Below are 25,064 nucleotides of genomic sequence, written 5' to 3'. Positions count from 1 at the left end.
TCAATCGCGTCATATGCATGTGAAAGCTGGACAATGAATAAGGAAGACTAAAGAAGAATTGACACCTTTGAATTGCAGTGTTGGCAAAGAATATTGAATATATCATGGACTGCCAAAAGAACAAACAAATCCATCTTGGAAGAAATACAGCCAGAGTGCTCCTTAGAAGCAAGGATGGCGAAATTATGTCTCACATACTTTGGACATGTTTATCAGGAGGGACCAGTCCCTGGAGAAGGACATCATGCTTGGCAGAGTACAGGGTCAGCAAAAAAGAGGAAGACCCTCAATGAGATGGATTGACACAGTGGCTACAATAAGGGGCTCCAGCGTAATGATTGTGAGGATGGTGCAGGACCGGGCAGTGTTTTGTTCTGTTGTACATAGGGTCGCTGTGAGTTGGAACCAACCCAACAGCACCTAACAACACCAACCATCCCTATCTGGTTGTCCCTCTCCAACTAAAAATAATCCACACTAAACTTTATTGAGCTCTCCCTGTGTGCCAGACAGTGAGGCCTCTGTAATGAATTAACACCATAGCTAATCCTTATGGGGCAGTGGTGGTCCAGTGGTAGAATTCTCGCCATTCCATGCAGGACACCTGGGTTTGACTCCCAGCCAATGCACCTCTGTAGCCACTGCCTCTCTGTCAGGCTTGCGTGTTGCTATGATGTGAAACAGGTTTCAGCAGAACTTTCAGACTAAGATGGACTAGGAAGAAAGGCCTGGTGACCTACTTCTGAAAATCAGCCAGTGGAAATCCTATGGATCACAATGGTCTGATCCACACACAATCATGGGGATGGCACAGGACGGGGCAGTATTTTGTTCTGTTGTGCACGGGGTCACCATGAATCAGGAGCCCACTCAATGGCAGCTAGCAACAACATTTAATCCTATGAAAGACCTTTCATCTTTTGGTAATATCGCCATCCCCATTTCACAGATGAGGCAACTAAGGCCCAGAAGTTAAGGTGCAGAACCAGGATCTGCTATCCTGCTTCTTCCTGCATGCCGAGACACAGGGACCCTGTTGACGTACCATTCCCACAGCCATGTCCCACCACCAGGTGCACAGAGAAGCAGCTAAAAAAAAAAAAAAAGAGGTTCCTGGAGGCTGGGCCAGGGCTGACAGGAGATGCAGCCTTTTCTGCTGGGCTCCCCCACCTGCTGACCCTGGGACTCCTCTTGGGATTTGGCATGTGGGGCCAGACCCCTGTCCACTGCTGTTCCCCCAATAGCCCCAAAGAGAAGAAGCAACATAAACAGGCCTCACTGGGAGGTCGCATTTACTAGGATGTCTGGAGTCAGCAGGACAGTTCTGGGTCCACCAGGCTGCAGCTGTGCCTGCCCTCTGGGGTGGAGGGGGAGCAGGCAGAATGAGGTAGGTGAGCAGGAGGGCCCGCCACACTGTTTTCTGGGTTCCAGCTGTTGTCCCTCCCTTAAGGCTCTCAGGGGCAGTCTTGCAAGGCAGTGGCTGGGCCTCAGGAGCATCTTGCTCCGGGGAAGAGGCAGTCCGTAGCCCTCAGAAGTCTTAGAAGTGTGGGGGTAGGGGACGGGGCCAGAGTTGTAGGCCTCGCACTGTCTTCCTCCATACCCCAGTAGCACGGTCCTGGGCCACCCCTCACTCCCTCCCTGGATGTGGCATCTGGAGGTCCCTGTCACCCTGGTTCAGCCTGGGCCCTGGTCAGCTGGGAAGGAGGGGCTCGCTCTCTGAGGAGGCGGCAGGAGCATTTCTGTAGATGAGGAACTGCACGGAGATCTGGGGGAATGTCAAGGCAAACTGAGCAGACTAGACTGGGCCTGTCCCTGGGGTGCCTTCGGCTCCAGTGCGGCTGCTTGCCTTCCCCTACCCCCCACCGCAGCCTGGCAGGTGGGAAGGGTCAGCAACCAGCTTCCAGCCTTTGCCCTGCCACGCCCTCCACTTAGAATGCCTTCCCCACCCTCAACCCTTAGCCAGCTCTGCTTATCTTCCGTGAAGCACTGGGCTCTCCTCCTGCAGGTGGCCTCCCAGTCTGGAAACAGGATCTTGCCTCCAGCAGCTGGGGGTTTCACCAAGTGGCTGGGACCACTTGGGGGCACTAAGGGCTTAAACTGTTTTTGTATCCCTGATTGCACTCGGCAGGGACTCAGCAAATGTTGGAACAAGGACCATGTTTACTTTATCCCAAAAGGGACCCGGATAATGTCCTTGTTCAGTCACTTGGCAAACATTTACCAAGCTCATGCTGCATGCTGGTTTGTGTGCTGAGCGTTTCAGGCTCCTTATCATACGGAATCACCTGCTATCCTGGTGAGACCAGCGACTGTTCCAGGCAGAGGAAGCTCTGGTGTGCCCTGTGCCACACAAGGTAGGGATGAAGTGGTGGGTTTTTCTAACTCTAACCCACGGTGTGTCTCGACATTCCAGCTTTCAGTTCCTATGGCCTGGATGGGCTGGTTTTTCTCCATTCCTCAGGGCCTTTGCACAAGCTTTGCCTAGAATACTCCTCCCTTGCCTTTGCCTAGCTCCTTTTCTTCCTTCAGGCTACAATTTAAATGTCACTCAGGAGGCCTCTGCTGACCCTCTCAATCTGGGCGGCCTCCTGGTTACATGTTCCTGCTGCAGTTTTTCTCTACAGCACTTGGTGCCACTGCAATGAGATAATTGTCTGATAGTTACGTGTGTGGCACATCTGCCTCCTCCCTGAGCTATAAGCTTCCAGAGGGCGAGGGCCATTCTGTCCTTGCTCACCACTGGAGCCTGGTGCCTAGGAGGGTGGCTGGCACACCAGTGAATGAGTGAATGAGGGAGTGAGTGAATGCTGAGCCTGGGTGCAAGCAGAAGGCTGCCCCCGCCCCGATCTGCCTGTCCCACGCCCCTGAAGGATACAATGGTGTCAAGCAGCAGCACGCCCAGGCTGCCCACGAGCCAGGGCAGGTGGTGCAGCACGTAGCTGCCCTTGCTCTGGCCCACCTCTGGGTTTTTGAGCAGCACGCTCAGCCCGTACAGTGTGTTCCCCAGCATCACCAGCGCGAACAGCGAGTAGGAGATCCCCTGAGTCGACTTCCGCAGGAACTGGGGGTAAGGAGGGTGGGGTCAGAGACCTCCAACAGGGCTCTGGTCACTCTGGATTGTACCTGCCATGTCTGTCTGCCCCACCACACTGTGAGTGCTTTGAGATGACTTTCCATGTGTGCCCAGTCCCCAACAGGGCTGGCACACAGACCAGCCCCTTGTCTCCACCCCAATGACCTCTCCCAGACTGTGGGAGATGTGGGTGCACCATGCCAGCTGCCCACCCCCCTGCCCCATGCCCTGCTCTCCAGCCCCACACACTCTTGTTGCCCAGCAACCCTCCCCATCCCTGAGTGCTCCGCCCCCTCTACCCCCCTCAGGCCTCTGAGCTTAGCTCCTTGCTCTCACCTGACATCCTACTTCCTCCAGACACACTGTCACACTTACCCCTCCATGGCAGGCATCATTATGCCCACTTTCCAGAGGCAGAAACTGAGGTTTGGAGAGGCGGATTAACTTGCTCAAGCCAACAATGAGTGTGGACGGAGGCCTTCTGCATGAAAACTCCCAGGCCATGCTACACCCTTAACCTGGGGGGCCCAAGTGGCCAGGCCAGCTCTTTTCCCACTTTCCGCCCCCAGTCCCCGCTCAGGGCTCACATTGGTGTGTATCTGAGGCAGCCGGGAGAGCAGATACAGCACGCTGGAGACAGAGCCGATGACAAAGCCAACAATTTCCTGATGGGTGAAGGGCTGAGGGAGTGGAAAGGGGTGGTCAGGGCCAGGGAGGGGCTGGAGGTGCAGGGAGAGGTCCCCAAGCTCCCTCCTAGGGAGGGCGATATCCCCCCGTGGCCATACAGGAGAGACCCTAGGGAAGAGCCCTCCTCGCCCCCCAACCCTACCATCATGCCCCCATGTCTCACCTTATCGCCTGGTTCCACCGAAAGGAGTGTCCGCCCCTGGAAGACCTCCCTCGGGGAGGCCACCGGGCCAGGCCTGCTCAGCAGCCGGGTGCAAAACGCTGTTCCCAAGATGAGCAAGAGTGCAGCATTGATGGGGGCAGACACTGGACAGGAGGTGGAGGGAAGCTGATGTTAGCCATCTAAGGGGCAGCAGACACCTGGGCCCTGAGTCCTGCACTTGGCCCTCAGTCGCTGTGTGACTTTGAGCAAGCGACCCAACCTCTCTGAGCATCCATTCCTCATCTGTACCATGGGTATAATAACAGTACCGATCTGCTAGGGATGTAAAGCTGCAATAGCGAGGGCAGTGGGGTCAGGAGGGAGATTATCAAAAGCGGAAATACCAGTGACATCCAGTCCCCCGCAAGTGCCCCCACCGTATCCTGTGCAGTCCTCAATCTGATCTTGTCTCTCTTCCTTCTAAATCCTCAAGGGCCGAGAGCGCCTGGGTGACTGGTCCTTGTTTCCCCAGCCCCAAGACCAGGCGGGACACTGAGGAGGAGCTAATTAGGCTGTGCTTATTAAATGAGTACTTGAGTGACGGACCCCCCCTCCCCCCGTGGCTCATTTATCACCTGGCAATAGGAAACCTGCTTCTTCCCGACCCTCCCAGCTGCCATCTGTGTGCCCAACTCAGAGGGGCCACCTGAACTTACACCGGGAGGCACGCTTCTTGTACTTGTAATGAAAGTACAGCGTCAGCATCAGCAGGTCCGCCATGACATAATACACCGCCGTGTAGGTCTGCAAGGGAAGCCAGGAGCCTGTGTGTTGGCTGCAGCCTCCAGCCCTGGGGACTACACACCGCAACCAGGGTAGTGCTCTGCCACTTCCCAGCTGGGAATCACAGCTCCTACCTGGCAGAATTAGAGATCAGGTAGGCCAAAAGCCATCAAAGGCAGGTGCTGAGGAAATGGTCGCAAATGTTACTAGTCAGGACAAAGCGGGACCCCAGGTTAAGTGACGGCTCTGGTTTGGCCTGATAAAGCAGCACTTAAGACCCAATGGGAAGACCATGGATTCCCAGTGGGCCTGGCCACAGGAGATGCTGGCTCCTGGGCCACCCTCAGGAAGTACCTCTCCTGCCCCAGGGCCGCAGGCCTGGTCCTGAGAGCTCAGTCAGGATCACAGCTCAGTAGAGGTGGAAGAGAGCTTGGCGGATGTGCTCATTTTGCAGATGGGCCCAGCAAAGGGCAGTGACATGCCCCATTGTCACACAGCATGGCAGGGCAAAGGACTCTCTATGGTGTGGATGCCTCACAAGATAGAATGACAGGTCAGGATTCTGGAGACAACTTGCCAGTGAGTCCCGACCTCTCCTCCTGCCAGCCTCCCCCACCCCACCTGCCCTGCCTCTGTCATGGCTGTCCTTGGCAGCCCCACCCTGTCCAGGGCCAGGCCCACCTGCAAGGGCAGCTGATCGGCGAGGAAGGAGCCGATGAGGTTGCAGGAGTCTCCGCCGAGCCAGCCCAGCAGGAACCACAAGGACAGGGCCTGGTCCATGTTGCCTGCCCTGCAGGCCTTGATGTATTGGCTGTGGAAGAGGCGGAGACGCTGTGCTCAGAGGACTGCGAAGGGGCTTAGAGGGTCAATGTGGGAATATGAGTGTGGGGAGGTGGAGGATGAACACTCCCCAGGTGTCTGCAGAACAGAGAGGCAGGGGGCAGTGTATGGATGGTGGCTGGGAGCCAATCCTTCGAGACTTTTCTTTGCCCTTTGGAGGATTTTTACTAGGGGGAATTGCCTATAACCTGGGAGCTCTACGGTGGCCTGCCTTTCCAGAGAGATCCACAGCATTACTTAGGTTCTCCTACACAGTACCCTGGGGTCTCCCAGTGGGGACTTGGGGTTTTTATAAAGTCCTGAAGTTTCTGTGTCAGGGCCTGAGAACTGCTTCATAGGGGAGGAAAGAAGGATCCTGGCAATGGCAGTGGTAGACCCAAAGCCTGGGCACTGCCCTATCTCCAAGAGTAGCTGATGATAAGATAGGCCAAACCACAGCCTGATTATCTTCAGAGGGCAAGGAAGAAGGGTGGGGCTATGGCTCCTATAACTCTCTCCATGCAAGCTGGGGACTTCTGCACCCTTGTTTGTTTTCCCCAAAGATCCTTGGTGCTGGGCCCCTGTCCTTGGACCTTTGGCCAGGTATGGGTGTGCAAGGCCAAAACTTAGCACGAGCCCAGTGCTGATGGTGGCATGTCATAGTTCTGAGTCCTTTCTGTGTATTAACTCATTTAGTTAACCTCCCCACTCCATGAGGTCAAACCTATTGTGATGATCACCCTCACTGGGGACTGAGGAAGATGTGTCACTTTGCTCAGAAATCTTGAAGCCAGCATTCAAGGCCAAGCCCTAGGGCTCCAGTCTTGCTTAGTCACCACACTTATTGGCATTAAATATTTAAATATCTGTTTAACCATCTGCACTTTTTTTTTTTTTAAAGGAACATCACCCAAGCCAGACACAAAGAAAGCTGGGCATCGGTCCTAGTCCTCCCAACAGCCGATCCTTCCTTGACCATCTCCTGCTCAGCCCTGGGCTCTAGAATCCACCCACCTCTGTTTGCTAACCAAACCTTGTTCGCCTCAGATTTGTTCTCCTCCCAAGGATCTTTCTAAAACCTCAATTGTGCCTAAAACCTTCGGAGCCTACTGCTGCTCCTCAATAAGGACCTACAGCCTCCTTACAAGGAGGTCTGGCTACACCCTGGCCTCTCTCTGCCCAGCCCCCTATGCCCCACGGTTACCAGCAGCCCACAGGGTTGCTTTCCCTTCCTCCTCTAAGCTCTTCATCTCCAGATGCCCCAACCCCATGCTCCTTCAGCCCAGACACCTCCACTGCATCCTTCGGAAGTATCAGTTCCTCCTGGGACCTTCTGAGCTCTGCCAACATCCTCTCTTTCCTCCTTGTAACACTTGTCATCCTCATCCCTCCTGGATTCAAGCATCCTGAGGGCAGGAAGGGGGCCAAACACAGCCCCAGCAGTGAGAAGGCCCTTAATAAATGTTTACTGAATGAATGAACAGGTAGACAGATGCCATTGCATTCTTTTAGGAGTTTCTTTGCCCTTCGACCTAGACTTTGTCTCCACCAATTGCAGAGAAAGTGATTTTGTCACACCCAGGAAAGGCCAAATCTTGGGGAGGAGCAACAGGAAGGTGGTTGCCCTTCCTACTGTCACTTGGGGCTCTCTTCCAAACTGCAGACCCCCTTCACTGGCTACTCAGTCAGGCCAGGCAGGGCCCATACTGTGCCATGGCAGGAAGGGAAGCCTTGGTCAGCTCCTCTGGTAGCTCTGGGGAAGTTCCAAGCCCAGGAGAGGACTGTCCCTCACCTCCATCAATCACCCAGACCTGTCCAGTCTACCTCCTAAGCACCTCTCCATCATTACACACTAGATGACTTCCACAGCTCCTAAGATAAGCTCCCTGCCATCTCTCACTTTCTCTGTCCCTCCAGTCCTTCTTCCCTGTGATTCCCAGAATGTGTTTAAAAGGGTGCCAGAATGGAAACTCTGCAAAGACAAGGATGAGATATATTTCGCTTACTTGTGCCACACCTAATACAGTACCTAGAACAAGGTATTCAATAAAAATATCACATCCCCAACAAGAAGCCAAGACAATTCAATGGGGGGAAAATAATCTTTTCAATAAATAGTGCTGCAACAAGGGGAATTCACACGCAAAAAAATGAAGTTGCATCTCTACCTCACTCCATATACAAAAATTAATTAAAAATGGATCAAAGAACTAAAAGTAAGAGCTAAAACTCTTAAGAAGACATAGGCGTAAATCTTCATGACTTGGATTAGACGATACAGTCATGTGCAACATAATGTCCGTTTGCGCAACGAACATATACATCCAACCACATATACATCCATGGTCCCATAAGATTATAGTAAATGGATATCCATCTGCAAAAAAATAAAACAAGACCCATACCTCACACCATGCATGAAAATGAACTCAAAATGGATCAAAGACCTAAACATAAAATCTAAAATGATAAAGATTGTGGACAAAAAAATAGGGACAACGTTCGGAGTCCTAATACATGGCATAAACAGTATACAAAACATTACTAAAAATGCAGAAGAAAAACCAGATACCTGGGAGCTCCTAAAAATCAAACACCTATGATCATCCAAAGACTTCACCAAAAGAGTAAAAAGGCTACCTACCGACTGGGAAAAAGTTTTTAGCTATGACATTTCCAATCAGCACCTGATCTCTAAAATCTATATGATCCTACTAAAACTCAACTACAAAAAGACAAATAACCCAATTAAAAAATGGGCAAAGGATATGAACAGGCACTTCACTAAATAAGACATTAAGGCTGCTAACAGATATATGAGGAAATGCTCACGATCGTTAGCCATTAGAGAAATGCAGATCAAAACTACAATAAGATTTCAACTCACTCCAACAAGGCTAGCATTAATCCCAAAAACACATGATGTTGGAGAGGTTGTGGGGGAGACTGGAACACTTACACACTGCTGGTGGGAATGTAAAATGGTACTTTGGAAATTGATTTGGCACTTCCTTAAAAAACTAGAAATAGAACTACCATAAAATCTAGCAATCCCACTCCTTGGAATATATCCTAGAGGAATAAGACCCTTTACATGAACAGATATAAGCACATCCATGCTCATGGCAGCACTGTTTACAATAGCAAAAAATTGGAAGCAACCAAGGTGCCCATCAACGGATGAATGGATAAATAAATTATGGTATATTCACACAATGGAATACTACACATCGATAAAGAACAGTGAGAAATCTGTGAAACATTTCATAACATGGAGGAACCTGGAAGGCATTATGCTGAGTGAAGTTAGTCAGTTACAAAGGGACAAACATTCTGTAAGACCTCTATTATAAGAACTGGGGAAATAGTTTAAACAGAGAAGAAAATATTCTTTGATGGTTATGAGAGGCGGAAGGAAGGGAGGTAGGGAGAGGGGTATTCACTAATTAGATAGAAGATAAGTTTTATTTTAGGTGAAGGGAAAGACAGCACACAATACAGGAGAGGTCAGCACAGCTGGACTAAACCAAAAGCAAAGCAGTTTCCTGAATAAACTGAACGCTTCAAAGCCCCGCATAGCAGGGGCCGGGGTTTGAGGAACATGGTTTCAGGAAACATCTAGGTCAATTGGCATAATGAAATCTACTAAGAAAACATTCTGCATCCCACTTTGGAGAGTGGCATCTGGGGTCTTAAACTGCCCTGACAGGGAACACAACAGAGAACCCCTGAGGGAGCAGGAGAGCAGTGGGATGCAGACCTCAAATTCTCGTAAAAAGACCAGACTTAATGGTCAGACTGGGACTAGAAGGACCTCCGAGGCCATGGTCCCCAGACCTTCCGTTACCCCAAGACAGGAACCATTCCAAAAGCCAACTCTTCGGACAGGGATCGGACTGGAACATGGGATGGAAAATGATGCTGGTGAAGAACGGGCTTCTTGGATCAAGTAGACACATGAGACTATGTTGGCATCTCCTGTCAGGAAGGGAGATGGGAAGGCAGAGGAGGTCAGAAACTACCCGAATGGAAACGAGGAGAGAGAGTGGAGGGAAGAACTGTGCTGTCTCATTAGAGGGAGAGCAATTAGGAGTGTATGGCAAGGTGTGTGTAAGTTTTTGTATGACAGACTGACCTGATTTGTAAACTTTCACCTAAAGCTCAATAAAAGTTAATTTAAAAAAAAAGAAAAAAAGATTAGAGTTCAGAAATCCTGATTGCAGAACGGTACACAGCAGATGTAAGAACTTTCCACATGTTGCACCTGTATCTCATGTCTCCTATATACGGAGCAATTGTGCTGTCAGGCATAAAATGCTATAGTATAAATATAACCTGTAACACATATGTTTTGATTCTTGTAGTTGTTGTTAGATGCTATTGAGTCAGTTCCAACTCATAGCAACCCTATGTACAACAAAATGAATCATTTCCCAGTCCTGCACCAGCCTCATAATCCTTGCTATGCTTGAGCCCATTGTTGCAACCACTGTGTCAACCTTGAGCCCACTGTCGCAGCCACTGTGTCCATCAATTTCATTGTGGCTTTTCCTCTTTTTTGCTGAGCCTCTACTTTACCACGCATGATGTCCTTCCTCCTGATAACATGTCCAAAGTACATGAGATGAAGTCCCACCATCCTCTCTTCTAAGGAGCATTCTGGCTGTATTCTTCCAAGACAGGTTTGTTCACTCTTCTGGCAGTCCGTGGTTTATTCAATATTATTCACCAACACCATAATTCAAAGGCACCTGTTCTTCTTTGGTCTTCCTTATTCACTGTCCAGTTTTTGCATGCATATGAAGCAATTGAAAATACCATGGCTTGGGTCAGGCACACCTGAGTCCTCAAGTGACATTTTTGCTTTTAAATATTTTAAAGAGCTCTTTTGCAGATTTACCCAATGTAATACATCGTTGATTTTTGACTGCTGCTTCCAAGCATGTTGCTTGTGGATCCAACCAAAATAAAATCCTTGACAGCTTCAATCTTTTCCCTGTTTATCATGATATTGCTTATTGGTCCAGTTGTGGAGATTTTTGTTTTCTTTATCTTGAGGTATAATCCATACTGAAGGCTGTACTCTTTGATCTTCCTCAGTAAATGCTTCAAGTCCTCTTCACTTTGAGCAAGCAAGGTTGCGTCATCTGCATATCGCAGGTTGTTAATGAAACTTGCTCCAATCCTGATACCCCTTCTTCTTCGTACAGTCCAGCTTCTTGGATTATTTGCTCAGCAGGTAGACTAAATAAATATGGTGAAAGAATACAACCCTGATGCACACCTTTCCTGACTTTAAACCACACAGTATCCCCTTGTTCTGTTCAAACAACTGCCTCTTGGTCTATGTACAAGTCTCTCGTGAGCACAATTAAGTGTTCCGACATTCCCATTCTTCACAATATTATCTATAATTCGTTACGATCCACACAGTCAGATGACTTTGCATAGTCAATAAAACACAGGTAAACATTTTTCTGGTACCCTCTGCCTTCAATGAGATCCATCTGACATTAGCAATGATATCTCTTATTTCAGATACTCTTCTGAATCTGGCTTAAATTTCTGGCAGTTGCCTGTTGATGTACCACTGTGACTGTTTCTGAATGATCTTCAGCAAAATTTTACTTGCATGTGATATTAACGATATTGTTTGATAATTTCTGCACTCTTTTGGATCACCTTTCTTTGGAATAGGCACAAATATGGATCTCTTCCAGTCAGCTGGCCAGGTAGCTGTCTTTCAGATTTCTTGGTATAGATAAAGTGAGCACTTCCAGAGCTCCATCAGTTTGCTGAAACATCTCAATTGATACCCTGTCAATTCCTAGAGCCTTGTTTTTCGCCAGTGTCTTCAGGGTAGTGTGGACTTCTTCCTTCCATACCATTGGTTATTGATCATATGCTACCTCTTGAAATGGTTGAATGTTGACCAATTCTTTTTGGTACAGTGACTATGTGTATTCCTTCTACCTTCTTTTGATGATTTTTGCATCGGTCAGTATTTTGCCCACAGAATCCTTCAATATTGGAACTCTGGGCTTGAATTTTTTCTTCAGTTCTTTCAGCTTGAGAAGTGCTGAGCACATTCTTCCTTTTCGATTTTCTAACTCCAGATCTTTGCACATTTCATTGTAATACTTTGTCTTCTCAAGCCACTCTCTGAAATTTTCTGTTCATGTGTCTTAACAGTAAGAATAAATACCTATGTTACTGGCTTATGTGTATAGTGTACTGTACTTTCTATTGTTATTTTTTTTTTTTTAAATTTTTATTAAGCTTCAAGTGAACATTTACCATTCCAATCAGTCTGTCACATGTAGGTTTACATACATCTTACTCCCTTCTCCCACTTGCTCTCCCCCTATTGAGTCAGCCCTTACAGTCTCTCGTTTCGTGCCAATTTTACCTTCTTCCCTCTCTCTCTATCTTCCCATCCCCCCTCCAGTCAAGAGTTGCCAACACACTCTCCTGTGTCCACCTGATTTAATTAGCTCACTCTTCATCAGTATCTCTCTCCCCCCCACTGACCAGTCCTTTTCATGCCTGATGATTTGTCTTCGGGGATGGTTCCTGTCCTGTGCCATCAGAAGTTCTGGGGAGCATTGTCTCTGGGATTCCTCTAGTCGCAATCATACCATTAGGTGTGGTCTTTTAATGAGAATTTGGGGTCTGCATCCCATTGGTCTCCTGCTCCCTCAGGAGTTGTCTGTTGTGTTCCCTGACAGGGCAGACATCGATTGTGGCCGGGCACCAACTAGTTCTTCTGGTCTCAGGATATTGTAGGTCTCTGGTTCAAGTGGCCCTTTCTGTCTCTTGGGTTCTTAGTTGTCGTGTGACCTTGGTGTTCTTCCTTTGCCTTTGCTCCCGGTGGGTTGAGACCAATTAATGCATTTTAGATGGCTGCTTGTTGGCATTTAGGACCCCAGGTGCCACAATTCAAAGTGGGATGCAGAGTGTTTTCATAATAGAATTGTTTTGCCCGTTGATTTAGAAGTCCTCTCAAACCAAGTTCCCCAGACCCCAGCCCCTACTTAGCTATCCTTTGAAGCTTTCATTTTATCTCGGAAACCTCTTTACTTTTAATCCTGTCCAATTAGGCTGACCTTCCATGTTTTGAGTGTTGTCTTTCCCTTCACCCAAAGCAGTTCCCATCTACAGATTGATCAATAAAAAGCCCTCTCCCTCCCTCCCTCCCTCCCCCCTTTGTAACCACAAAAGTATGTGTTCTTTTCCGTTTTTTCTATTTCTCAAGATCTTATAATAGTGGTCTTATACAATATTTGTCCTTTTGCAACTGACTCATTTCGCTCAGCATAATGCCTTCCAGATTCCTCCATGTTATGAAGTGTTTCAGAGATTCGTCACTGTTCTTTATCGATGCGTAGTATTCCATTGTGTGAATATACCACAATTTATTTACCCATTCGTCCGTTGATGGACATCTTGGTTGCTTCCAGCTTTTTGCTATTGTAAACAGAGCTGCAATAAACATGGGTGTGCATATATCTGTTTGTGTGAAGGGTCTTGTATTTTTAGGGTATATTCCGAGGAGTGGGATTTCTGGGTTGTATGGTAGTTCTATTTCTAACTGTTTAAGATAACGCCAGATGGATTTCCAAAGTGGTTGTACCATTTTACAACCCCACCAGCAGTGTATGAGAGTTCCAGTCTCTCCGCAGCCTCTCCAACATTTATTATTTTGTGTTTTTTGAATTAATGCCAGTCTAGTTGGTGTCAGATGGAATCTCATCGTAGTTTTAATTTGCATTTCTCTAATGGCTAATGATCGTGAGCATTTTCTCATGTATTTGTTGGCTGCCTGAATATCTTCCTTAGTGAAATGTGTGTTCATATCCTTTGCCCACTTCTTGATTGGGTTGTTTGTCTTTTTGTGGTTGAGTTTTGACAGAATCATGTAGATTTTAGAGATCAGGCGCTGGTCTGAGATGTCATAGCTGAATATTCTTTCCCAGTCTGTAGGTGGTCTTTTTACTCTTTTGGTGAAGTCTTTAGATGAGCATAGGTGTTTGATTTTTAGGAGCTCCCAGTTATCTGGTTTCTCTTCATCATTTTTGGCAATGTTTTGTATTCTGTTTATGCCCTGTATTAGGGCTCCTAGGGTAGATCCTATTTTTTCTTCCCTGATTTTTATCGTTTTAGTCTTTATGTTTAGGTCTTTGATCCACTTGGAGTTAGTTTTTGTGCATGGTGTGAGGTATGGGTCCTGTTTCATTCTTTTGCAAATGGATATCCAGGTATGCTCTATTGTTATTTTAATATGAACTTTCCCTACTTACAAATAAAAAGTTTACTGTATGACAGTGTATGCTTCTATTCATAGGTGGCAGCATCCAATCTCCCATATCATGTATCTCCTGGCTGTTGTAACAAAATCTCTGTTTAATTTTCTTTCAAAAATATTACCATGAAGTGCATCATGGCTCTCAAATGCTGCGGAACCGGTGCTAGTGATAGTAACAGCAAGAGGCAAAGGAGAAGAATCGATTTGGAAGTGAAACAAAAGATATACTATACAGCTTTGCTAAGTATATAACATAGTGTTTGTACAAGGTCCAAATCACATAATGTCCTATTTCACTGAAATTATCATGGACGTTGAGCGACGTATGACTGTAGTTTCTTAGATATGCAACCAAAAGCACAACGCTGAAGGAAAAATGAATAAATTAGATATCATCAAAATTTAAAACTCTTGTGCTTCAAAGGACACCATCAAGAAAGTGAAAAGAATACCCACAGAATGAGAGAAAATATTTGTAAATCACAAATCAGATAAGAAAATATATCTAGAATTGTATCTAAAGAAGTCTTACAATTCAACAATAAAAGGACACATAACCCAATTGAAAAATGAGCAAAGGATTTGAACATTATAATATTCAATGTTTGAACAGCTAGGAGGCACAAGAAAAGCTGCTCAACATCATTACCCACCAGGGAAATGCAAATCAAAACCATAATGATGTCATGCTCACTGGGATGATTATAATAAAAAAGAGAGATAATAAGTGTTGATGAGGATTTGGAGAAACTGGAACCCCTATACACTGTGTAAAATGGTATGGCCACTTCGGCAGTTCCTTAAAAGGCTAAACACAGAGTTATCATATGATGTAGCAATTCCACTCCTAGGTATGTGCCCAAAAGAAGTAAAAACTATGTCCATGTAAAAATCTGGACATGATCAGGAACAGGAAGAGGATATGGAATATGCGGCTAATTGCCCCCACAAACAACTGCCTCCTTTGCCACGAGACCAGGAGAACTGGATGGTGCCCAGCTACCATTACTGAACATTTTGATCAAAGATTCCACAGAAGAATCTGACCAAAATGGGGGAAATACAGAACAGAATTTCAAATACTCATGTACCCCAGACTTTCTGGAGCCAAGGAGGCTGGATGAACCTATGAAACTATTGCCTTGAGATAATCTTTAAGCTTAAACCGAAAATATCCCTTGAAGTCTTCTTAAAGTTGAACAACAGTTTAGCTCAACTGGTAAAAAATGCCTGCCCTGAACATTACACTCTTTTAAGAATTATCTATGTGAAATCAAAGTGACAATAGCAACTCAACTGATTAGACAGGAATCTTAGGGGGCAGTGAGTTTATGTTAATAAGAGAGGAATAACTCAGAAAAGGAGGGTATTACGGTTAAGGTCATGTGCCAACTTGGCTGGGCCATGATTCTCAGTGGTTAGAAGTTATGTAATGATATAGTTTGGCAGTTATGCAATGATGTAGTCATCTTCCATCATGTAATCTGATGTGATCAGCCAATCAGTTGTTAGGGGAGTTTCCTTGGGGATGTGGCTTGCAGTCGATCACTTTAACATAGTCGCCCCTTACTTACCGGGTATATATTCCAAGGCCCCAGTGGATGCCTGAAACTGCGGGTGGTACCGAACCCTATATATACTATGTTTTTTCCTATACATACATAACCTATGATAAAGTTTAATTTCTAAATTAGGCACAGTAAGAATTTAACAACAATAACTAATAATAAATAGAACAATTATAACAATATACTGTAATGAAACTTATGTAAATATGGTCTTTCTCTCTCTCTCAAAATAACTTAAGTCAAGAACTTTCAACTTTTCTCTTAAGGGAAGCACTTTATGGCTTCTCTTTGGCATATCTGAACTGCCAGCATTACTATTCTTGCGCTTTGGGATTATCTGAACAAGAGCACTGCAATACCGCAACAGTCCATCTGATAACCCACACAGCTACTAAGTGACTAACAGGTGAGCAGCGTGTACAGCGTGGACATGCTGGACAAAGGGATGATTCATGTACTGGGAGGGACAGAGCGGGGTGGCATAAGATTTCATCATGCTATTCAAAACAGCAGTCAATTTAAAACTTATGAATTGTTTTTTTCTGGAATTTTCCATTTAATATTTTCCGACTGCAGAAAACGAAACTGTGGATAAGGGGGGAGTACTGTATTCACACAATGGAATGCTATTCCACCATAAAAAAGCAATGAAGTACTGACACATGCCATAACATGGGTGAACCTTGAAGACATTATGCTAAGTAAAAGAAGCTGGTCACTATGATTCACTATGATTCAATTTATATGGAATGTCCAGAACAGGTAAATGTGGAGACAGAAAGCAGACTGCCTAGTTGGGGTGGGTGGGGGGGATGAGGAGTGTTAACAGGCACAGGATTTCTTTCTGGGGTGATGTCATGGATTGAATTATGTCCCCTCAAAAATGTATGTAATCAATTTGGCTGGCCATGACTTCCAGTATTGTGTGGTTTCCCTCTATTATGTAATTGTAATTTTATGTTGAAGAGGATTAGGGTGGGATTGTAACACCGTCACCCAGGTCACATCCCTGATCCAATGTTTCCCTGGGGTATGGCCCGCACATTTTATCTCTCAAGAGATAAAAAGGAGAGGGAAGCAAGCAGAGAGGTGGGGAGCTCCTATCACCAAGAAAGCAGTGCCGGGAGCAGAGCACTTCCTTTGGACCTCAGATCCCTGTATGGAGAAGCTCCTAGTCCGGGGGACGACTGAGAAGACCGACAGAGACAGAAAGCCTTCCGCTGGAGATGACACCCTGAATTTGGAGTTTTAGCCTACTTTACTGTGAAAAAATAAACTTCTCTTTGTTAAAGCCATCTACTTGTGCTATTTGTTACAGCAGCACTAGATGACTAAGACAGGTCACAAAAATGTTCTAAAATTTATTGTGACGATGGTTGCACAACTCTGAGAATATACTAAAAAACACTGATTTGTACATTTTAATGGATGAATTATATGGTATGTGAATTACATCTCAATAAACTGTTAAAAAAAAAAAAAAAGGTGAGTCCCTGCTTAAAGCCTTCTATGGCTCCCACCTCTCTCATGTTAAGGACCAAATTCCTCACCAGTGGAGAACAAGCCCTATAATGAAAGGGCCCTTAATGACCCTCCCCCTACTCACCTAGTATTCACATATGGTCCAGCCATATAAAACCCCCGGGCTTCCCATCTCTCTTGTACCTGCAGGCCTTTGTAGCCACTGTTCCTCATGCCCGGAATGCTCTCCCATCCCCTGCCCTTTGCTCTCACTTCTCTAATTTTTACCCGTCCTATAGGTCTCAACTTAGAGAACGACATCTCTGGGGGTCATTGCTCTGACTGAAATCCCCTTCTACCCCTACAAAACTGATTTAGCTGCCCCTCTTCTGTGCTCTCAGAGCATGGAATGGAACATCACCACCACCTGCAGCTTTTGGGATTGTGCACACAGCATGCGTCTTAGTCATCTAGTGCTGCTGTAACAGAAATACCACAAATGGATGGCTGTGACCAAGAGAAATTTATTTTCTCACAGTCCATTAGGCTAGAAGTCCAAATTTGGGCATCAGCTCCAGGGGAAGGCTTTCTCTCTCTGTTGGCTCTGGAGGAAGGTCTTTCTCATCAATCTTCCCCTGGACTACGAGCTTTTCTGCACAGGAACCCGGGATCCAAAGGACATGCTCGGCTCCCAGTGCTTCTTTCTTGGTGGTATGAGGTGCCCCTTCTCCGCTTGTTTCCCTTTCCTTTTATCTCTTGACAGATACAAACTGGTGCAGGCCACACCCCAGGGAAACTCCCTTTACATTGGATCAGTGATGTGACCAGGTAAGGGGGTTACAATCCCACCCTAATCCTCTTTAACATAAAATTACAATCACAAAATGGAGAATAACCACAGAATACTGGGAATCATGGCCTAACCAAGTTAATACACACTTTTTTTTTAATTAATTAATTTATTTATTGCACTTTAAGTGAAACTTTAAATCAAGTCAATCTCTCATACAAAAACTTATACACACCTTGCTATGTTCTCCCCCTAACGAGACAGCACATTCCTCCTCTTCACCCTGTATTCCCACGTCCATTCAACAAGCTCCTGTCCGCCTCTGCCTTCTCATCTCACCTCCAAACAGGAGCTGCCCACATAGTCTCATGTGTCTACTTCAGCCAAGAAGCTCACTCATCACCAGTATCATTTTCTCTCTTATAGTCCAGTCCAATCCATATCTGAAGAGTTGGCTTCGAGAATGGTTCCAGTCTTGGGCTAACAGAAGGTCCGGGGACCATGACTTCTGGAGTCCATCTAGTCTCAGTCAGACCATTAAGTCTGGTCTTTTTACAAGAATTTGAGGTCTTCATCCCTTTGTTCTCCTGCTCCATCAGGGATTCTCCGTTGTGTTCCTTGTCATGGCAAAGATCGGTGGTAGCCAGGCACCATCTACTTCTTCCAGCCTCAGGCTTATGTGGTCTCTGGTTTATGAGGCCCCTTCTGTCTCTTAGGCTTATATATACCTTGTGTCTTTGGTGTTCCTCATTCTCCTTTCCTCCAGACAGGTTGAGACCAATTGATAGATCTTAGATGGCTGCTTGCTAACGTTTATGATCCCAGACGCCACTCACCAAAGTGGGATGCAGAATGTTTTCTTAATACATTTTGTTATGCCAATTGACCTAGATATCCCCTGAAACCATGGTCCCCAGACCCCCATCCCTGCTACTCTGGCCTTCAAAGCATTTGGTTTATTCAGGAATCTTCTTTGCTTTTGGTTTAGTCTAATTATACTGACCTCTCCTGTATTGTGTGTTGTCTTTCCCTTCACCTAAAATAGTTCTTGTCTACTATCTAATTAGTGAATACCTCTCTTCCTCCCTCCCCACACTTAGAACCATCAAAGAATATTTTCTTCTGTGTTTAAACTTTTTCTTGAGTTCTTATAATAGTGGTTTCATACAATATTTGTCCTTTTACAACTGACTCATTTCACTCAGCATAATACACATATTTTTGGGGAGACATAATTCAATCCATGACAGCGTGTAAAGGGCCTGAGCTGGCTGCTTATATGCACTCCATCATGCCATTCTCACAGCTCTGAGGTAGGAAACCAGAGTCCCATTTTACAGATAAGGAAACTGAGGCACAGAACACCAAGTGACTTGCCCAGGTCACAGCTAGTAGGTGGCAGAGCTGATTGTAGAATGCACATCTGTCTGAGTGCAGGGCCCACTCTCTAACCACTGTGCTGCTACTCATTAAGTCCCGTTTTCCCGATCACAGCAACGGCCACTCTACTTTGTATTCACTGTCTGTCTCCACCACCAGATTGTCAACGTCTCAAGAACGGAGACCATGTTTGATGCATCCCAGCCCCTTCCACCACATCCCTTAGAAGCTGTGCAACCCAGAACAAGTTACTTAAACTCTCTGGGTTTCAGTTTCCTCATCTATAAAATGAGGACAGTAATAGTTTCTACCTCATAAAGTTGGTATCAGGATTAAATGAAGTCAGAACATGTCAAGAGCTTAGTGCTGGGCCTGGTATGTAGCAGGCACGCAATAAACAGTAATGAGTGTTATTATTATTGTCTCCGTAGCCACATGGCCCAGCACAAGGCCTGGCCTATGGTGGGGTTCAGTACAGGTGGCCCCTGGATGGGTAGGAGGTACGTGAGTGGGGGTTGGGAAGGAGTACGCACATCTTTGACCGTAGAGAGGCCAGGGCCAGCTGGGAAGCCCCTCCTCTGTGCAGTACTCTGAGCCATCACCATACCCCGGCCCCCGCCGCCCTGGTCCTGCTATCCCGGCGCTACTCACGGGAAGGTGGATCCAGCAAAGCAGAGAATGGAGATCAAGCCCAGGCCCACGCTGGCCTCATCCCAGGCGTCCACAGCACATTCACCAAACACTTCCCATATCCACTGGCGGGAGCCATTGGGGCAGCTGGAGAAGTTGCCAGAGCCTAGCTTCTTCCCCATCATGGCCTTGGAGGGAGGGCCCCAGCCCGGAGGGCTGCTCAGGAAGGAGGGCACTGCTGCACTGAGGCAGGTGAGGACTCTACGGGAAAGAGAGGAGGCCTTCAGCCTTGGGAGATCTGGGTCCTATTTATGGCCCCCCAGTGGATGCCCATCCAGCCCTGTCACCCAGGATTGACAGAGGCCCTGAACCAGATGAGAATAAAGACATAGCCCTCACTCACAATCAGCCTTTCAAGAAGACTTCAAACAAAGGTGACAACAACACAAGCAGAGCATGAAGAATGCTGGATCTGTGGCCAGGGACCAAAAAAAAAGAAAACTAAACTCATTGCTGTCGAACCGATTCTGACTCGTAGCAACCCCACGTGTTTCAGAGTAGAACTGTGCTCCATAGGATTTTCAAGGCAGTGACCTTTTAGAAGCAGATTGCCAGGCCTTTCCTCCATGGTTCCGCTGGGTGGGTTCAAACCACCAACCTTTACATTAGTAGCTGAGAGCAAACCATTTGTGCTACCCAGGAACCTGTGGCCAGGGACAAGAACGCTCAAACTCCAGCTTCACCATGTGGATAGGTAACTCCACCTCTCTGTGCCTCAGCTCCTTCAGCTCTAAAATGAGAGTGATAATAATGTCTCCCTCATAGGGTTGCTGTGAGGATTAAATGGTTCATAAATACAGTACATAGAACTGAGCCCTCAAACCATCTTTTGTATAACTCTTGAACATTTAGGTTGTTTCCAAATTTTTGTTATGGTAAATGGCTCTGTGTGGGTCTGTTGAGGCCAGGCCTATTACATATCCTAGCTCATTTAATACCCCCTGAAAGTAGGGTTTTCCCCATTGGCCAAATGAGGCCAATAATCAGGGCCAGGTGAGTCCCGGGCTTCACAGGTGGCTGGGATTCATGCTTGGGGCAGCCAGAGGCTCTAGCCATATTCTCCACCAAAGCAATTCCTCATGTGGTTTACAAGACACCTGCCAGCAAGGAGTCCAGAGCCACCTCCCTGTTCTCACCCCTGACAAGCTAGAATATGGCTGATTGCAGGCGTAGCCAGGAAAGCCCTGTACTGGTGCTCGGGACCCTGGACAGCGACTGGAGCAGGGACTGCCTGTGTGAAGATCCTAGAGAAAGGGGCCAAACAGGCCAGGCTGAAGCCATCTCTATCAGGTGATAAAAATCACCACCCCTGATTACTTAGCTCTTTGCCAGCTCTGTGGTAAGTACCTCGCCTGGGTTCATGCATTTTGTCCTCACATCAAATCTAAGAAGTAGAGCTACGTGTATATTCTCCTTCTTTGGACCACCGAGCCAGAGTCAAACCTAGGACCCTGACTCAAGCCCCTGCTCAGAGCCATCCTGCCCGTCTGCCTAAGCAACAAGGCTCCTGGGCATGGTGGAAACCTCCTATGGTCAGCACGCCTGCAGCTTTCCCGGGAGCTTCCCCTTTTCTCACTGTGCTCAGAGGAAGTTTCCACACCCAGATGGACTCTCTCCAGCCACCTTCAGTTTTTATTTCGGGCTCAGGCAGTCTGGGCCTCTGGTAAAGCAATGCCCTGCCCGGACCGGTGAAATTGCTGAGGTTGCAGAGGCCAGGGAGCATCAGAAGGCAGAGAAAGCAAGTCAGCTGCTTCTCCAGGAAGCTCTGGACTCTCAGCCCAATGTGACTAGCACTCACAGCAGACAGGCCCTGGGGCTGGGGATACAGGCACCTCAGAAGTGATCACTATCTGGCTGGTTCACTGTTTCCAGGGCCCAGCACAGGGTGGCAGAAAGCCTCTTTTTTGCATCTTGGTGACTGTTATGGTGTCCCCCAAAACGTGTATTAACATGGCCAGGCGATACTGAGTGGTTGCCCACCATTCTGTGATCTGATCTGATTACCCTGTGTGTTGTAAATCCTAACCTCTCTGATGTTAATGAGGCATCCTCATAGGCAGTTATGTTAATGAGGCAGGACTGGATCTACAGGATTCGGTTGTGTCTTGAGTCAATCTCCTCTGAGATACAGAAGAGAAAAAGGGACAGGAGAGGGACCTTATGCCACCAAGAAAGAAATGCTGGGAGCAGAGTGTGTCCTTTGGACTTGGGGGTCCCGGCACTGAGAAGCTACTAGACCAGGGAAAGACTGATGGCAAGAACCTTTCCCCAGACCTGACAGAGAGATAGCCTTCCCCTGGAGCTGGTGCCCTGAATTCGGACTTCTAGCCTCCTAGAATGTGAGAGAATAAATTTCTGTTTGTCAAAGCCATCCACCTGTGGTATTTCTGTTGTAGCAGCACTAGATAACTAAGACAGTGACCCAGCACAATGACCATCAATCAGCACAGCTGATGTGGGGACAGTTTACCTGACACCCGGTCACCCGTACCTGCAAAACCATCTCACTAACATGCAATCCCAGTAAAAACAGCACCTTTGCAGTGCCAAGGCCATTGCAAGTTAAGTCCTTTTGTTCCCCAGCCACCCATCAACAAGACTTGTAGATTCTGAAGATGCCACTGCAGGTCATCATACGTTAGCACGTTGTCATCCTCACATTTCTCCTGCAAGGTCGGGTATACGGCCCCAATTTTACAAGTGAAGAACTGAGGCTCAGGGAGGTTCAGGGACTAGGCAGGGAATGTGAACCTAACCGTTAGAAATCAGACGTAATTTTGGTTCACCCCCAGCAGTGGTCCCAGAGCTTTCTCCCCACCTTGGCCTAAATGGATGAGCATTGCTATGTTCTCTAGAGTTTCTGTTGGACACGGTTGTTCCATGTCAGTCTAGAAGGGGGAATTTATTTTAGGCTTGTGCTTGGACCAGGCTGCCTGGGGCCAGAGCACAAGGTTGAGTGACCTTAGGCAAGTAAGTTCATCTGCCTGAGCCTGTCCATAAAATGGGGATAATGGAGGAACTCCTTGGAGTTGTGCAGATTAAAGGCACATAAAGTGCTTAGAGCAGTGCCTGACATTAGAGATAGTAGTGACTGCTTTCAGGATGAGAGTACAGTATCTCAACTGCCCTGAGGCCTGTCTCTCACCCGCTTTTACCATGTTAGAGAGGAAGTGAGACAGACACATGCCCAGTTGGGGTGAGATGGGTCTGGAGGAATGTACCTTGGCTTACAGGCCCAGGGCACTGAGGGGGCAGCCCACGGTACTTGGACAGTGCCCAAGTGCAGCTGGGGGCTCAGGACACTTGAGACACACCTAAGCCTGAACAGAGGGGACTTCCTCTGAGGGCTGCTGAGTATCGGGCCCCTCACCTGTACAGGCTGGCCCAAGTGGGGAGCGTGAACCCCAGGACTAGCTTTTGGGAATAGGCCCACCTCCTTGGCTAAGGGTACTGAGTGGATGGATGTCTAGGGTTACACCAAAGCTTGACCTCATCCTTGGGATGACAAAGACCACAGCTTTGGAATCATGGCGGGGGCGGGGGATGGGGGGCATGCTAAACTACTGGATCAGAGTATCTGGGCTGGGGCTTAGGGATCCTGAGTTGAAGAAGCCCACCAGCTGATTCTGGTGCACCCAGCAATACTTTGGAAAATGCTGGGTTGGAGATGGCATATCCTGCCAAACCCTAGCTTCTCTCCACGATCCAAGCTGAGTCAGGGAAGTGGCTGCCCACTGAAGCTGACCACAGTCTTCATCTTAAAAGGCTTTCATGTCTGTCCTACGTCTATAGGATCCAGTACAAATGGCAAAGCCTTAAGGTACTTCAAGAATTGCCCTCCTAATCTCATCTCCGGGCCCTAGTCCCTAGGTCCTCAGCAGACATCTTCCGGGCCTCCAGGAACAGGCTTCTCTTCCTCTTGGAGTGTCCTTCTAAATTACCCAGTTCTAAATTACCCTCTCAAAGAAGCCTTTCAAGACAAACCTGCCTCCTCTTGCCCCCCCTTAAATGCATACCTAAAGAATGCTTATCACAGTCCTTAGCAACCATTAATCCTCTCCCTTCACCCTGATTGTAAATTTGTTACTCTCAGGGCCTAGACACACCAGCTGCACAATGAAGGTTTAGAAAGCAGAGAAAGAAAGACAGGGAGAGATTGATCCAGTTGTGAGAAAACATTCTGGAACTCACCTGCCTGATGCCTACTATGCTCCTGGGCAAGTTATGGAGCCTCAGCTTTCTAATCTGTAAAATGGAGAAATAATTAAAGTATCCACCTGCTAGGCTGATCACAGAGTTAAATGAGATAATCCAGACTAAGCCTTTAGAGTGGTGCCTGGCATGGAGTAAAGCTCAATAGTAATAGCCTCAGGGTGTCTATTTCTGTTCTCACTGTACCCTTCACAGGATTCCTGGCACACAGTAGCCTTCAGTAAGTGCTCAACGGACAAGACCTGCTGAAACCGACCGCACCCCCACACCGAGTCCTTAGGCTTCCGAACCCAAACCACCCGAGGCTCCCCAGGTACACACTTGGAAAACTGCCCTAGATATTGCTGGGAGGGGAGAGGGGGCGACAATCTGGCTCTGCTTCCTGCCTGCACACCTGGGGAGTACCTGGAGGGAAGGAGCATCCCGGCTTGAGGATACCACCTAGGCCAGGCCTCCGTGTCCTCGGCAACAACTCCCTCCTCGTGACTCAGCCCAGCGCAGGTCGCCTATTTGCCCGGGATAATGACAGGGCAGTCGCTGGGTCGGCGGCTCTATCCCAGCGAGGCCCGCCCCAGGGAAAACAAAGCCGTCGGAAGTGAAGGGGTTCGTCGGCTCCTACCAGGAGGTGAAAAGGAGACCCAAACCCCAACCCCCGGCCGGCCAGGGCAGTCCGAGAGGACGTGCTGGTTGTCCCTGGGGTGGGGGCGACAGGGACAGGAACCCCTGAGAACCACCCATCCCCGGTCCGGGGCCTCGTCCCAGGATCTCGCGCCAGAAGAAAGAAACAGGGGCTGCGGGAGGGTTCAGGGGAGAGGCCGAGGGTGTTGGAAAGACGTGGCAGAAAGCCCCAGAAACGCCGACAGCCCAGGCTTCGGGTTTGCCCCCGGCCCCAGACCAGCTCACCACTTCCAGATCAGCCGCCAAGGCCCGGCTTCTGGGTTCAGTCCTCACTCCCGGGTCACCTGACCCGAGCTGTCGCCGCCGCCCCGCCCCGGGAGCCGCCTCCCCGGCTCCGCCTCTCCCGCCGCTTAGTTGGCAGACGGTCCCTGGAGGCGTGGCGCGCGCGCAGAGTTTGTGTGCGTGGGGGTGCGCCGCTGTCCTTGTCCTGGTTCCCTTACCGCGGCCGGCCGCTCCGCCCCGGTCACTGGGGGACG

General features: G+C 47.9%; 1 protein-coding gene across 16 annotated transcripts; it reads right to left on the bottom strand.

Moving 5' to 3' along the window:
- Positions 1-876: 876 nt before the first annotated feature.
- SLC66A1 (solute carrier family 66 member 1) lies at positions 877-24,929 on the bottom strand. Of its 16 annotated transcripts, none has more exons than XM_064281387.1 (11): positions 24,305-24,807; positions 23,890-23,943; positions 20,233-20,428; positions 20,042-20,110; positions 19,660-19,899; positions 5,367-5,496; positions 4,619-4,706; positions 3,924-4,066; positions 3,661-3,753; positions 2,876-3,061; positions 1,399-1,765 (listed from the first exon to the last, which is right to left on the bottom strand). In XM_064281387.1, the coding sequence occupies exons 5-11, from the start codon at positions 19,821-19,823 to the stop codon at positions 1,691-1,693; spliced, it is 879 nt and encodes a 292-aa protein (XP_064137457.1). In that variant the 5' UTR covers positions 19,824-19,899; positions 20,042-20,110; positions 20,233-20,428; positions 23,890-23,943; positions 24,305-24,807; the 3' UTR covers positions 1,399-1,690. The 16 variants fall into 16 exon arrangements, 15 of the variants coding, with proteins under 15 accessions (XP_064137457.1, XP_064137456.1, XP_023407766.2 ...); XM_064281386.1 differs by having other exon boundaries at positions 24,316-24,807; XM_023551998.2 differs by having other exon boundaries at positions 20,297-20,428; positions 24,316-24,807.
- Between the last annotated feature and the right edge of the window lie 135 nt (positions 24,930-25,064).

The sequence above is a fragment of the Loxodonta africana genome, chromosome 3, assembly GCF_030014295.1.
Source record: "Loxodonta africana isolate mLoxAfr1 chromosome 3, mLoxAfr1.hap2, whole genome shotgun sequence".
NCBI lineage: Eukaryota > Metazoa > Chordata > Mammalia > Proboscidea > Elephantidae > Loxodonta > Loxodonta africana.
The sequence above is the reverse complement of the archived record's forward strand: the minus strand, read 5'-3'. Positions and strand labels throughout refer to the sequence as shown.